Consider the following 13,991-nt stretch of genomic DNA (forward strand, 5'->3'; position numbering starts at 1 on the left):
GAAAAGCCTGCGTTTTGACTCTGAAAATATAAGCGTTTGTACAACAGAAAAAAAAAGAAGAGAATGAAGTGAAACATGTACTTACATATGCTGTATAACTTTGTGCTGAGAGAAATTCCACTGGAAGCAAAAAGATAATCTAGTCACACAGTGAAGTGTTATTTGAGTAAAGGAACCACTTAAAGGATGCACCTGCCTGGGAAATGTTTGCTGTGTTTCAACTTTATGAACTGACTTATGTTCTGTGGCTTGTAATGTTTAGTGTCAGACAGAGTGCTGTCCCTCACATGTAGGATCAATTGCATACAGAGTGTGAACCAGTATCTTGGCAATATATAGCAAGAGGAAAAAATGGAGAATTTTAAATGTCAGTGTAAAATTCTCATCCCACATCTGACTTGGCTTTCTGTCTGACAGTGTAAAATATGGCAGAACATTTTTTTATTTTTTTTTCTTTTCCTGGTGTGGAAAATAAGAGGTGCATTTTCAGTGAAGTGTCTTTTCTGCCTGAGAGCAACTTGCTGTGTCAACAATTATTACTCAGTTATGAAACAGGTAGCTTGTGCTGAGTACAGGCCATTAAGTATTCACCTCAGGTAAAAAAATCTGATACGTATTATAGCTTTGCACCTCTTGTGGATATGAGATATATATGCTTTATATATCATACATATTCATTGAATGCGGCCCAAATCCTGTGAGAAAATATTATTTAGGGTTATGTTTTTCTAAAATTCTGACTTTTTCTGGAACGCTAACGCACGTATGGTGTTGTAGCACTCATGCAAGATGAGACACTCCTTTAAAACTCATAGTTTGTTGCAGTTGAATATAAAAAAGAAAAATTGGTCAGGGAGTGCAAAATTGAAGTAATAAGGAGGTAATTTTTGGCATTTGCTGGGCGATTAACTGCACTTCACTAATTTTTCCCTGTATAAACCATGTCCTGAGATATTATTTAGGCAGGTTGCCAGTGGAAGAAAGCCCTTTTTTGATACCAGCATGTAATCTAATTGAAGATCCAAAACTTATGTTCTGTTTTTATTTTATGATGTATATATTAATGAAACAGTATGAAGCCATACGTATTTTTTTGTTTCAAGACTGTATGACCATTTGTGTATAACGTATCCTTTATTTTGTGTATGGGTATACTGGTTTGTAAGACAGTATCAGCCACTGGATTTTGGTGGCAATTTTGCAGAGGAAGGCTGAATTAAAATCAGAATACTATAAATATTTGATCCTGAGCAGTCTTATATTTATGTTCAGATTTTATGAATTTTAATATCTGATTTATCAGGTAAGGGAGGGGGAGTTACACTTAGTTCATCCAGTGGGGGTAGACAAAGTAATTAGGTATGTTCTTGAGTAAGGCAGAAGTATCAGCAGTTCTGCTAGATGAACTGGTCTGGAAAAGTATTTTCCCCAGACTCAATACTGCAGTCCCATCCTAAACCATAATCCCATTAATTTTCTGATGAGCTATACTCAATTAAAGTGTGCAGTATAGATCATGAGTAAATAATGTTAATTGTACTCTTTTACTCCTTATTTTCTTCTGGTTATTTAGTGTGGAAATGTCCCATTTTATTTCATTTCTAGTATGATTCTAGTATGATGTCACTAAACATTTATTGTTGGAGGTAGAAATAAAAACCAAGTGAGAGCATGTAAATCTGATTTCTTATTGTCTCAGTTTGCAGAGGAATATGAGAGAGCTGAAAAGTTGGTTGCCCAGAAACCCAATGAAGCTTGATAAGGAGGCCCTGCCTGATCTGGAAGAAACAGATTGCTACACAGCACCCTTCAGCCGTGCACGCATACACCAGTAAGTGCTGGAACTGGAAAGACAGCGCCAGAGACCACAAGGATTTTTTTTATTTTCTCACTTCTTCTAAGCAAGTGCCATGGAGGAAGCCATTAACAGATGGTCACTGGCAAATACCCAGTGTCATATTTGATATTTTCTGTGGGTTTTCTCTTAAAGCTGAAATATATTCTTTGTTACTTGCTATTCGTCGGTCATTCAGTAGCACAGGCAAAAATTTTACTAGAAATTAAGACTACCTTTTTGGTTTAGAAGTTTTCCTTGCCGTTACATTACAAAATGCAAATACTTGCTCAAGTGTATTTTGCTTAATTCCATATGTAACCTAGGCAAAACCTGAGACAGCTGTTGAAATTGGGAACACCTGGAGGCAAGCTAAAACCAGGGATAATGATTTTCTTATCATTCATTATCTATATTTTTAAATGCTTTTGTTTCTGAAAGCTAGTGGACTGGCTTTACCCTGGAAAGGCAGAATAATAGCATTATAATCTGAATTTTTTTTCAGTAATCGGCTATGTAGTATCTATTCAATCACCTGGTTTTGGTAGTGTTTCTCAGCCACCTCAGCTGTCACTTCTGGCACAGCTGAGTAGGCAAAAAGCTCCTACTTCTTAGACTTCTGGCATCCGGAGTCCAGAGCCATCTGGAAGAGGAAGTATTATTTGGCTCTGTCCTAGGATTCTGTAAGGGAAAGTCATCGTGCACTGCTACTCAAGTGTCCGGAGCATAGAGCTTCTCCTTATCCACGCCCCTGGCCCCAGAAGTTATTCTGGTAGTTCCATTATAGAGACATCTGACAATTCCAAACTAACTTGAATAGTAGGATGTTATAGAATTCAGTTTTACTTACTTTGTTTTTGCAACAGTAATCTGTGATGATGATATATTTATTGGACCTGAGAAGATGCTCAGTGAAAGTAAAATCTTATATCTTTTGCTAACCAAGGAGGGTAAATATCCACTAAACCTCTGTAAGAGGAAAACACTAGAGCAGCTATATTATGGCACCTGTGCATTGTTTTGAATATTAAAAGACATTCATTATCTTAATAGTTTTACGATAAACAACAAAGACAGCTTCTTCAGCAATTCCACAAGAAGTAGAATTGTGCATCACATGTTACAGAGAACGAAGTATGAAGACGGAAAATCCAAAATGGGTAAGAGTGCTGTATTTTTCTCCAAACCTGAAGCTATATTTTTTTTTATCTTTACTTGCCTGAAAATGTATTATTTGAGTAAACTCAGTTAATTTTCCATTTCTTAAAAGCTTCTTATTTGCTCAGTAATGTAGTTAAAGCAATGTCACATTAATCACTTTCTTCAAATATCTCAGTGAAAATATTTTTCATCTAATAACTCATTCTTTAAAAGAAATTAGAGAAATTATGGTAACTTTATGTGATCAAGAACCACAAAAAAAAAGATAACATATACCTCAGAAAACTTTGGAGTGTTTTTGAGGACTGTATCTACTAGTTCTGCTACTACTCTGCAGTTCAGTCCAGCAGAATCAGTATGAGCTACACTTAACTTGTTTTATATCTCTGTGCAGCTCAGAGGCAGTTGACCTGAAGACTAAATTCAGTTTATACCAACTCTTTTATTACAATGTTAATTTTTAGAATGTCTAACTATTCATTTTAAGTTGCATTGAACAGGGAATGTATGCATGAATTTTTTTGCAGGAATTAAATTAAGAATTAAATACATAGAGACATACTCAAAACTTTACATTTATGAAAATGATAGAAATTACAGAAAGTTAGGAATTTAGTTCAAATTTAATTCCTTTCAAGTCTATGGTGTCGAATTTCATTACAAGATTAGTTTAACATAATTTGTATATTTAAATAGAGAAAGCTGAAATCCATCACAGGTACTTATCTCATGGGGGAACTGTTGGCTATGGATGTATTCTTAGAGGCTACTGAATCTTTTTATTATAATTCTTAGTGGTTATTTATTATTTATTTTTACACTATGCTTTGATAGAACAACAGATCTGGTTTTAGAAGGATTCTAGGAAATAATCCAAAATGCTGTAGTCATTATGGTGCAGAGCACTGCTGCAATACAAAGTCCTTCACCTGGCTTATATTTAAAAATAACAACAGGTTAGCTTTTAACTCTGCAGGGGTTTTGCTGCCTCAAGGATTGTCTGTCCATACCACTCTCTGTGTATACCAGCTCATCAGGTCACCCATAAAATCAGTATCATATGCTCTGAGTAATCCAACATGGATGTAAGCATCTCTTATACTTGATCTGGCACAAGCATCTACCCCTGAGATAAAAGTTGCAGACATTGGCCCTCGGAAAGTTACTGTAGTTTGATAGGCCCAGAAATCTCAAGGGATCAGCAAAACCTGCATAAATGGTTAGTGGGATTATTGATGATTTTCATGTTTAGAGCATCCAATAGTGTTATATGCTCAGTATGCAACATGAAAATTCACACTGCTTCAAATAAACTGCATGTAAAAAATTGGTATCGTAACTAATGTGTTTTTTTGTTTTTAGGTATTAATAGATTACTAAATAATGGAACATATGAAGCAGCATTTCCACCACATGAGGTAAATTGGTTCATTTCACATTTGCATTTATATTTAGATTAAAGCTTGCCCTAATGTTTTGAGATCCTACTTTATTTTTAATTTTGTCTCAAACTTTTAATTTCACTAAGTAATCTGTTAAGACTTTTTTATTTATCGTTCTTAGTTTAATATTGGCTTTTAAAATTTTTCTTTCATAATGTATTATAATGACTTCATGCAGCATCTACTATCTCAACTAGAACATTATAATTGTTTGTTTACTTTTATGAACTGGACACTGCCTGTGGAGTTCTTGATGAGAATATCAGTTGTTCCAGTTAGTTGTATTAAAATATTTTTGCCTGCCACCTACAAAATGTTCTGGTTTTCTAATAGCTTGTGCACCTGATGGCAGTTAGGGAGACGAGTTAATTATTTCCTGCTTAGTCTTTTCTGAATACTTGTGGATGAATTCTACTTGACAGTATCTTTTTTCAGTAGGTTAAAGTCTACTGAAGATTGTAAACCCATGAAGTAAATGAAAAACTTGTGTTTGACTTCAGAGGGTATTCAGACAACCTTTGCATATTGAAAAGAAAGAAGCCAGCACACATCTTAAGTCATTTTGAATGCTGATCAGTATTGTGGTGGTTGTGTAGCTGTGAACTCCATAGTTTCTTGGGCTGAATATCATGACTTGGTCTGGTGTTTCAAAGTACTGACCTGTGCTTTACAAATTGCTGAGAGTAATTTTTAATATGTTTTTAATTATTAAATACTGGGGTTATAGAGGAGTATTTTAAATACATAATTTAACATAATTGTTAATGTATGTTAATGACTTTGGAGGAAAGCTGGCTGTACTACCAGAAAAGCCTGTGAAGCTTTCTCTGGCTGTCAAAACCATTCTGTCATATCCATTTTATATATATGCTCATTTTTTATGGCATAAGCTACTCTTTTAAAGTTTCAGTTAAAGTTAATGATTTTTAAGCCACTCATCTTAATTGCTGCTTGACTGATATGAAGGGATGGTGGCTGAGCACTCTCAATTTTCATTTATTTATTTTTTCTTTATCACATGAGCAAATGAGAGTCAAAAATTTGTCCCAGTGGGAATGCTGAGACTCGAGTTCTGTTATGGATAAACAATGCAGAAAGAAGTGTGTGTAAGGGAAGATTTAAAAATATGCCATTTCCAGGCTCACTCCTGTCTAGCCTGGCTTCATCCCTCTCCCCCTTCACATCTAGTTTAAAGCTCTGTTGCAGTCATTAATGCAGATAAATGTGAGTATAAGTTGATATTCTCTTCCTAGGTATTGCAAAAGTCCCACTCTGTATTGACATTTTTTGTGTGCTTCTTTGCTGACTGTGATGAGAAATTAGTAGAATTGGAGTCTTTGCTAAGTTTAGCTTTGTTTTTAATTCATTCTTAAACCAGAGGGTCAGCAGATTACAACAAATGAACAATGTTCTTCATTCTCTGCAGTTGCAGAGAATGCTCCAGATTTCAAATATATGATAAAAATTTAAATAGCTAAATTACTTGAATCAGCAGAATGTCTGCAAACTTTGAAGTACTGATCTGGGGAACTCTGTGTTCTTCCCCAGAAATTACTTGGCTCATTTGCAGTAATTTCATAAAAGGTTTTCTTTACCATAACTGAGTGGGGTTTTGGGGAGAAGAAGTTCAGCTGTTTTCCTTCTTCAGAACTGGAGTACAATTACAGACATGAGAGATTCTGATTAGGATGATTCTAATGAATCCATGTGTTCCCTTTCAACTGCTGAGTTTGAGGCTATTCTTTCAGGCTGTCATGCAGTCTGTAAATGTCAGACATGCCCTGAAGGACTCCTTTTGAGCCAGACTGAATCTGTGTTTTGCACTTCATGCTTCTGAGCATCCCGTGTAGGTTTCAGAATAATGCCATTTCAGTTGTTTCCATCATCTTTGAGAACGCATACCACAGAAAGACTGTGTTTTTCTATACATTCAAACAGGAATTAAATAAAGTCATCAAAAATGTCAGGGAAAGGAGAATGGAGCTGGCATACCAGAAATTTCTGAAATTTTATGAAAGATAAAAAATGTTAATGTAAACACATCTCAAAAAATGAAAATTTGAAGTAGATGAGAGCATACAAATAAGCATGTATTAGTGAAATAGAAACACTGTGCTTCTAGCCATATCGTAATAGTTCTGCATAGTAGTAGTTCTATGTAGTCATATACTAGTATAGTTCTATCGTTAATTCTTAGAGAAACTGGCCATTTCAGACGTGTATGTAATCATATCTCTTCTGTCAGGCTTATCTGTTAGTTCCAGGTGACATATCCTAGAGATGTCCATAGTATGAGACGTATTTATTAAAAATAGTTAACTCATTTAAAATTATAATTAAATGCCTAAAAATGTGCTATGTAAAACATACACATTTATTTGTTTGTGTTTTTCAGGGAAGCCACAAAAGCAGACATCCTATCAAAACACATGGAGCTCAGAATCACAGACATCTCTTATATGAGCGCTGGGCACGGTGGGGAATGTGGTACAAATACCAACCACTAGATTTAATCAGGTATTAGTACTTTGAAGAGGAGCTTTTTTCTGTGGTACAAGTTAGCTGGTAAAAGACCAACTGCTAAATTCCTCATCCTTATGCTTTCCTGTAGAATTTAGCTGTTCAGTATTATTAGGTAAGATTGGAATTCTCCAAGTTGCTTCTTTTGGGTGCTCACTTGTGCTATTAATTTCAAATGAGGCTGCGTAAAAGGCACGTAGATCCAGTTGCTTGACAATTTGCAGTGTGAAACTTAAGAACAGACCCATGAAGTGGTCTACTGTTCAGAGACACTTGCCCTTCATGAAAGCACCTTTGAGAGCAATGACTTGTTATCCACATGAACAGTCAAGAGTTGCCAGATCCAGTGGAGGGAAAATACAGTCTCATTGTTACATTTCCACATGGGTTTGAACATACTCATGTTTCTATTTCTTATTATTAATGTCATAGATTACCAAATGTAAAGCATAGAAATATATGTAATTTAAGTTAAATAATTGCAGTGTTTGGGTTTCGTACTTTTCTCATCTTTGATATCAAATACCAGTAATTAGTTTTTCCTTGCTGTCAGTTTTTATTCCTAATCTGACAGTCATAACCAATTATTGTGCCCAGTATTGTTCCACTGAAGGCAGTGGAGCATCTGCCATGGGACAGTTCTGTGCTGATCAAATAGTATCATCTGTGATTTACTTTTTGATCACTGCTACTTCATCTCTTCTAGCAACTGATACCCAAGTTTTGAAGAATTAAAGCTCAGTCTTCAAGTTGGATTTCAAATCTTTGTTTTCTCTAATATTTGTTACATAATCATGGTAATGATTATTACATAGGTAATATTTTGATTATAAATGCTTTTTTTAATGGCATACTTGGGTCATACCATATCCTTCTCTGGATTTTTTTATAAATGTGCATGTATATATATACACACGTCTCTGCATGCAATAAGATGTCCTATGTTTAATAATGTTGAAACTAGCACATATACTTAGTCATCGCAAGGATATGAAAATTACAAAGCACTTCAGTTATCTCCTTGTAAAATGTAAGTTCTGGTAAATCTGCAATTAGTGCCACGAGAATGTTATGCTAGCCTGAAATAAAATGTTCAGTAAACTAAGAATAATTTTACCATAAATGTAATGGTAATTCATCATTAGTATTCTTTTACTGCTGTGAAGATAGATAAAAGTCACTGTAAGTTTTAACTTTAAACAATGTGTTTCCTTTTCATGTAGGCGATATTTTGGTGAAAAAATTGGACTGTATTTTGCCTGGTTGGGGTGGTATACTGGAATGCTTATTCCTGCTGCCCTGGTTGGGCTCTTTGTTTTCCTTTATGGATTATTTACAATGGATTCCAGCCAAGTAAGGTAAAATTCCATTAAAAAACATAATAGCATGTTGAAAATTAAGAACAGTGTGGTGCAACTGAGATCATTATTATATTTATAAATGCTTTCCAGATCTGGTAATCATGTAAAAATAACCAAATAAACCACTGGGTTGTTCAGTCAAATGTATCTACTTTGTATATCTGTTTTGCATCAAGCTGGGTGCATACCATTCACAATAAGTTCTCTTACCAACGCATCTGCATTCTGTCTATAAGGAGAAACTGCAAGTACCAGTCCAAATATCATGGGTACTGCAGTGGTTGTCACTCTAGTCAAGGCTGACAGGTGAAGAAAGTCAGACATACTCTGTCTCTACCTCCATCTCTCTTAAAATTTCCAGAAAGTAGAACACTTGCTAAACTTTGACTTAATTTTTCTATGCCTTTGTTTTCTCTCAGAATCAATAGTGGCAAAATTCTCAACTATGCAAACAAAAGACCCAGCTTCAGGGACTTTACAACTGCAGGAAAAAAACCTAGTTTGCAAGTTTCCCACTGTTGTGAGTTTTCTGTTAGAGGGCTTTATGTCAGTTTAGAAATAATGATGAGGGTACTTGAGAGAAGTGCTGACTGTAGTTGTAGGAACTGTTTCAGAGGATGTACCCTTATTACAAAGTTTTCCATTAGATGTCATCAGACACAACAGAATCAGTGCTCTTGCAATTGCCAGTGTTCCTCCAGGCGGTTTGGATGCTTAGGCTGTAAGTATACTTGGAGTCAGCTTTCATAGCAAATGGTTCTTGGGCTTTGAGCTGGACTATTCTAAGTTTTCTTTATGGAATTGCCTTTATCTTCTGTTTGATAGTGAATTATTATATTCTACAGAGCTGTAATTAAGGCTTTTTTATGCTTGCTTTTGTGCAGCAAACTCGAGAGTGACTTAACTTCAAATTGCATTAAATGCAATAAATTTATCAGCCAGGAAACTGTGCTATCTTTAGGATATTGCTGCATGTATTAGAATTGTTTTACACAATAAATGTCTGTAAAATACAGTGGATATAAAGTAGAGGATTCACCTGTTCTTAGGGCATAGGGACTAGCACTGTTGAAGTGGGAATCTTACGTTCTCCACATGTCCAATGGCGCAGTTTCAACAAAGAGGGAGTAAGGTGCCACCGTCTACTATTCTCAGAGTATAGTTTAATATTTAAGGCACTCCTCTTGGAAGAGAAAGGTTTGGCATTGATACTCACCAAGGGAAAGAACAGAATTTATCAGAGTCTGTTTTTTTCAAACTGTTAGCTATTATGTGTTTGTATATGTGTCTTATGCGTCTCCCAAGAAGACTTGGAGATACAACTCCTACTTAGTTCTTCTAACAGAGTGATGCAGTTATCTTGCTTGCAGAAGGTTGCAGGATATAAATCCCAGGAGCACAGAGGTAGCTTTCACATTTTTCCTGTCCTCTCTTTTTCTCTTGATTGCTGTTGAGCAGCTGCAGACAGAACATGCAGATTTTAGTTCGCTCCCTGTGGAGGCTGGTTGTGTTGAGTCCTGCTGTGAGGTGCCTCAGTGTCATGCTGTGCTGCACAGAGCACCAGGTTGCCCACCAGTGTCTCAGGACTCTGTTCCAGCAGCAAGAGCATGAAAGTTGGGTGATCCACCATGTAAGCCCTAGATGCCTACAAGGGGGAGAGAGTATTAATATATTTATTATAGCTAACGTTAACCAGCCTTCATTTCAAAATACTAACAGAGGATTGTTTAATGCAGTGGACCTAGCTGTGTACTCTGTAATCTGGATGTGTTAATTCTGGGCAGAAGGTCCTCTCAGCCTTTGATGGTGTGGATCCATGCAGTCCCACTGGTTTGTTGTGACACAATACTATTGCATCAGTACATTGCTTTGACCCAGTTATTAAGTCCCGCTTTGAGATGGGGATTCAAGAATAGAATTTAACTAATGCAAGCTGATAGTGACTGCCCAGAAGAAATATGTAGATGTTCTCTGTATCACCTTGTGCACTTCACTAGTTTTAAGGGCCAGTGTTAACAGATGCTGATCCTTACCATATTTGCTTACTTGTTCTGGAAGAGGTTAGTGACGGTTAGACAGAAACCTCCTACCCAAAGCAGGCAGGAGTCATCCATTAGCAGGCAGACAGACTGTACAACCTAATAGTTATTCTTGCCATGCTCTGTGACTGTGAGATTAATTTATCTAGTGTTTCTGCAGTCATTTAAAGAAAACTGCTAACATCCATAACAGTTTTAAAATACATCATTTGATTTTGAGCACTTTAACCACCACAGTATGCAAACACAATATTCAGCAGCCATCAGGAAGAAACGGGGTTGGCTGTGTTATTCTGACAAAATCTAGATGCAGGAGACCCAGTGACAATTAGGAATGTAAACCTTGAGCCAAGGCATTATAGAAATCTCTTAACTGCTACATTTCCCCAGATTTATTATTATCCAGTGTAATACTACTTCACTTGAAAGAGGCTTCATCCTGTTAACAACTGTTATTAGGGATCAGTGGATATTAGTAAGTGCTTATTTACAGTATGATAAGTTCTGTCATGGCCCTGTATTTTTCAACTGCATTGTGTACCGCAAAGTTTGAACTTACCCACTGGTCAGGTTATTTTTACAGAAATATGCTCTCCAGTGATGCCCCTTCACCTCTCAGGCACAGGGAGCTGCCGTGAGCCCCTCTCTAGTGGCTGCAGGCAGAAAACAATAGTTTTCTTCTTTCTCCACTGTTGTCCAGCACAAATCCAGCAGAGAGGGAATAAGCAAATCCAGGGGTATACAACAGCATAGAACAAAACATTGCCTGCAATGCCAGCTATAGGCTTTGTGCAGCAATCATTCCAAGGTTATGCAGAATGATGTCATATCTAAGAACTAGTTTCTTGGTTGCAGTTTGTACTGTCTTTGATACTAGGTGGCTCTGTCTATCTCTCTATCATATAGATAGATAGATAAAATATGTATCTCTATATATAGATAGATATATAAAATCTCTATCTGTCTATCTATCTATCTACCTATCTATCTATCTACCTATCTGTCTATCTATCTGTTCATCTATCTATCTATCTGTCTATCTATCTATCCATCCATCCATCTCAGCCTGTGCCTGGATGCTGGAACTCCATCTCAGCCCAGCATGGGGCTGTCAGTCACTGCCTGCTGCGTAAAGTAAAGATGCCCCGTGTAGTTCATCTGTGGGTGCCACAGGCAAGTTGGAAATGGTGCATATTTGCTCCGTTTTGGTGCTACCATGCCTTCTTTCCAGGGGTAGTGCCCCTCTCACCCTGCCTTTTGCCTCTTGTCCTAAGTCTCTGTGTCTTTTTCACAGTTATAGTTTTAGGGAAATAGTAAATTTTCAGGTCTGATTGAATCATTGCATAATTCAAATGTATTGTACAGGGAGGAGGAAGGTGAAATAAGATGGGAAGACAAAAACCTCGCATACATACTGTGATATAATGGGACTAGAAATTTCTATAAGCAGACCTATATGTCCTGTGTTTAGAAACAAAATTTTCTCCATTCCGCATGGTTAGGGGTGGTTTACTTTCCTGTCATGAAACAGGTGCATGTGGTGGGCAGTGTTATTGAAAGCAGGTTGGAATGGAGGATGTTCTTTTTCTTGTGTGAGCTTGGAATAAAGCTTGATAGTACTGTGGGTGCCAGAAGCCAGCACCGAAGTCCTCCAGAGTAGTGAGATTGTAGTGTCAGCAGCCCATTGCAGGTTTCAGTTGTGAAATGAAGGTAACCAAGAGAAGGGAGTGTCTGCTGAAGAAACTTCATAGCAACGTCTGGAGTGTTTGGATTATATTTGCAGGTCTCAGATGGCATGCAGGAACAAGAACGTGTAACTTGAATTTCTGTTTCTTGTTTCAGAAACTCTAAAATATATTTTGATCCATTTGTTCTCCCTGAGCTGAAATGAGTGGTAGTGGTAGTCATATGGGAGGTCTCAGTCTTCTAAAACTGCCTCCATCTGGGTTATTGTCTTTCAACAAATTTTGTGCCATATCTGTTACCTATTTTATTCTCAAGTTAGATGTCAGGCTATTACATGTTGGTTAGTCCATATAAAAATAAATCTGATGTTTTTAAAGAGTTTGGGTTTGATGGATATATACCTGTCATTATCACTTGTTGTAAGTCATCTCTTTATTGTCAGTCAAACAGAAAGGTGAGGCATGAACACAGCATTGCTTGAGGTGTCTTTACAGCATGTGTTGTAGTCAGATTTCAGATATATAAGTAAGGACAGTATAATGAGCCTTATTTTGCTTTGTTATACTGAAGATTTGAATTGCAGTAACAGTTAACATAGCACCTGTCACAAACAATTTTGTAGCAAACGTTATTGCCTCTGCAGAGTATTGCTGAAGCATATGACCTATCCCTGTCGGTATAATTTTCTGATTTTTTCAAATGTTATTTAAAACAAACCAATATTTTAACTCAAGGTGTAAAATACAGAAAATGTAACGTTTATAATATTGACCTTAAATACAAAGTCCAGTACAATTTGACTTTATAGTTGATGATAGTTTGTATTATCACCAAACCATGTCACCATATTGTTGAAATATGATTTTGCGTGCTTAGTAATTTGAATGAAAATGCAAGCAAGAACGTTCTCTGATGTGGCGTATTATGAGATTTCTGTTACTCTGGAACTCTGAAGCGAGTGGCTGTGCTCATTCTGGCTTAAGGGTTACTTCGGACAGTTTTTCTGTCAGATCCACATTATGTTGTAGGGTTTCAGTGAATTAGTGATTCTATTGTTATGTGAGGTATTTCCAAAGATTACAGAAGTGACATCTGGGCAACCAGGATCTTTTGTTTCTGTTTATTGTTGTGTCAGATAGGATTTAACAAATGCGCTCATTTGGAAATAAGCATAATCTTTCATACAGTATTACAACTGTAAATTCATCTTTTATGACGAGGTGAGTGAAAGCACAATGTTTACTAAAACAAATCAGTTGAGATTTCTAGGCATTTGTTTATACTGCTACTTTCCTGGTGTGTCGAGATCATTTCAGGCGTGTCAGCATTGGTAAAGAATAGGGAAACATGATTGCTGAGGTTCTTTGGAAAACTTATTCAATGCAGTTAAACTTAGTTGTAAAATACATTTTTACACTTTGGTTAATTCTGCTTTGCCTTTGTGAAAGCACTTGATTATGTATTACATTGTGAATATGAATGGTCCCAGTGAAGGCAGTGACTTCATCTTCCCAAATCTTAGGATCTTTAAGCAGTAGAATGTGGTTTGAATATATTTTTTCCCCAAAGTTAGGTTATTAAGTGGTTTTTATTAGCCCTATAGATAACTTCTGCTGTAGGAAAAAAATGCAAAGACTTGAAACACTACTGCCAGAAATCTCTGACAGTGGGTTTTCACATGTGACCAACTGATCGAGATGTATATGCAATGATCCTGTGGAACAGACCTTCAGCTGACGTACACTGGGATAAGTTGACTGAAATCAGTGTAGTTATACGAGTGTTGTCCTTCCCATTAGCGTTTGATAGCTTTCACATCCCTTAAATATTCAGTAGATGGGTTGGCAGGTAGCAAACAGTGTTTTCTTCTTTTTGTGATACATGGGAGAGAATGGGAAATTCACCCGCATATGATATGTAGCACAATGCCCAAATATATTGTATACTA

General features: G+C 36.5%; 1 protein-coding gene across 3 annotated transcripts in view; it reads left to right on the forward strand.

Annotated features, from left to right (window-relative positions):
- Positions 1–13,991, forward strand: part of ANO3 (anoctamin 3) — a 378,658-nt gene that overhangs the window by 149,837 nt on the left and 214,830 nt on the right. For all 3 annotated transcript variants that reach the window (XR_011337490.1, XM_069857456.1, XM_069857457.1), the window contains exons 8-12: positions 1,700–1,831; positions 2,888–2,994; positions 4,358–4,413; positions 6,833–6,954; positions 8,181–8,315. Coding sequence is in view for 2 of the 3 variants with exons in the window: in XM_069857456.1 (XP_069713557.1) it covers positions 1,700–1,831; positions 2,888–2,994; positions 4,358–4,413; positions 6,833–6,954; positions 8,181–8,315 (552 nt within the window). In the remaining variant the exon portion in view is untranslated. The remainder of the gene's footprint in view (positions 1–1,699; positions 1,832–2,887; positions 2,995–4,357; positions 4,414–6,832; positions 6,955–8,180; positions 8,316–13,991) is intronic.

The sequence above is a fragment of the Phaenicophaeus curvirostris genome, chromosome 5 (genome assembly GCF_032191515.1).
Source record: "Phaenicophaeus curvirostris isolate KB17595 chromosome 5, BPBGC_Pcur_1.0, whole genome shotgun sequence".
Lineage (NCBI taxonomy): Eukaryota > Metazoa > Chordata > Aves > Cuculiformes > Cuculidae > Phaenicophaeus > Phaenicophaeus curvirostris.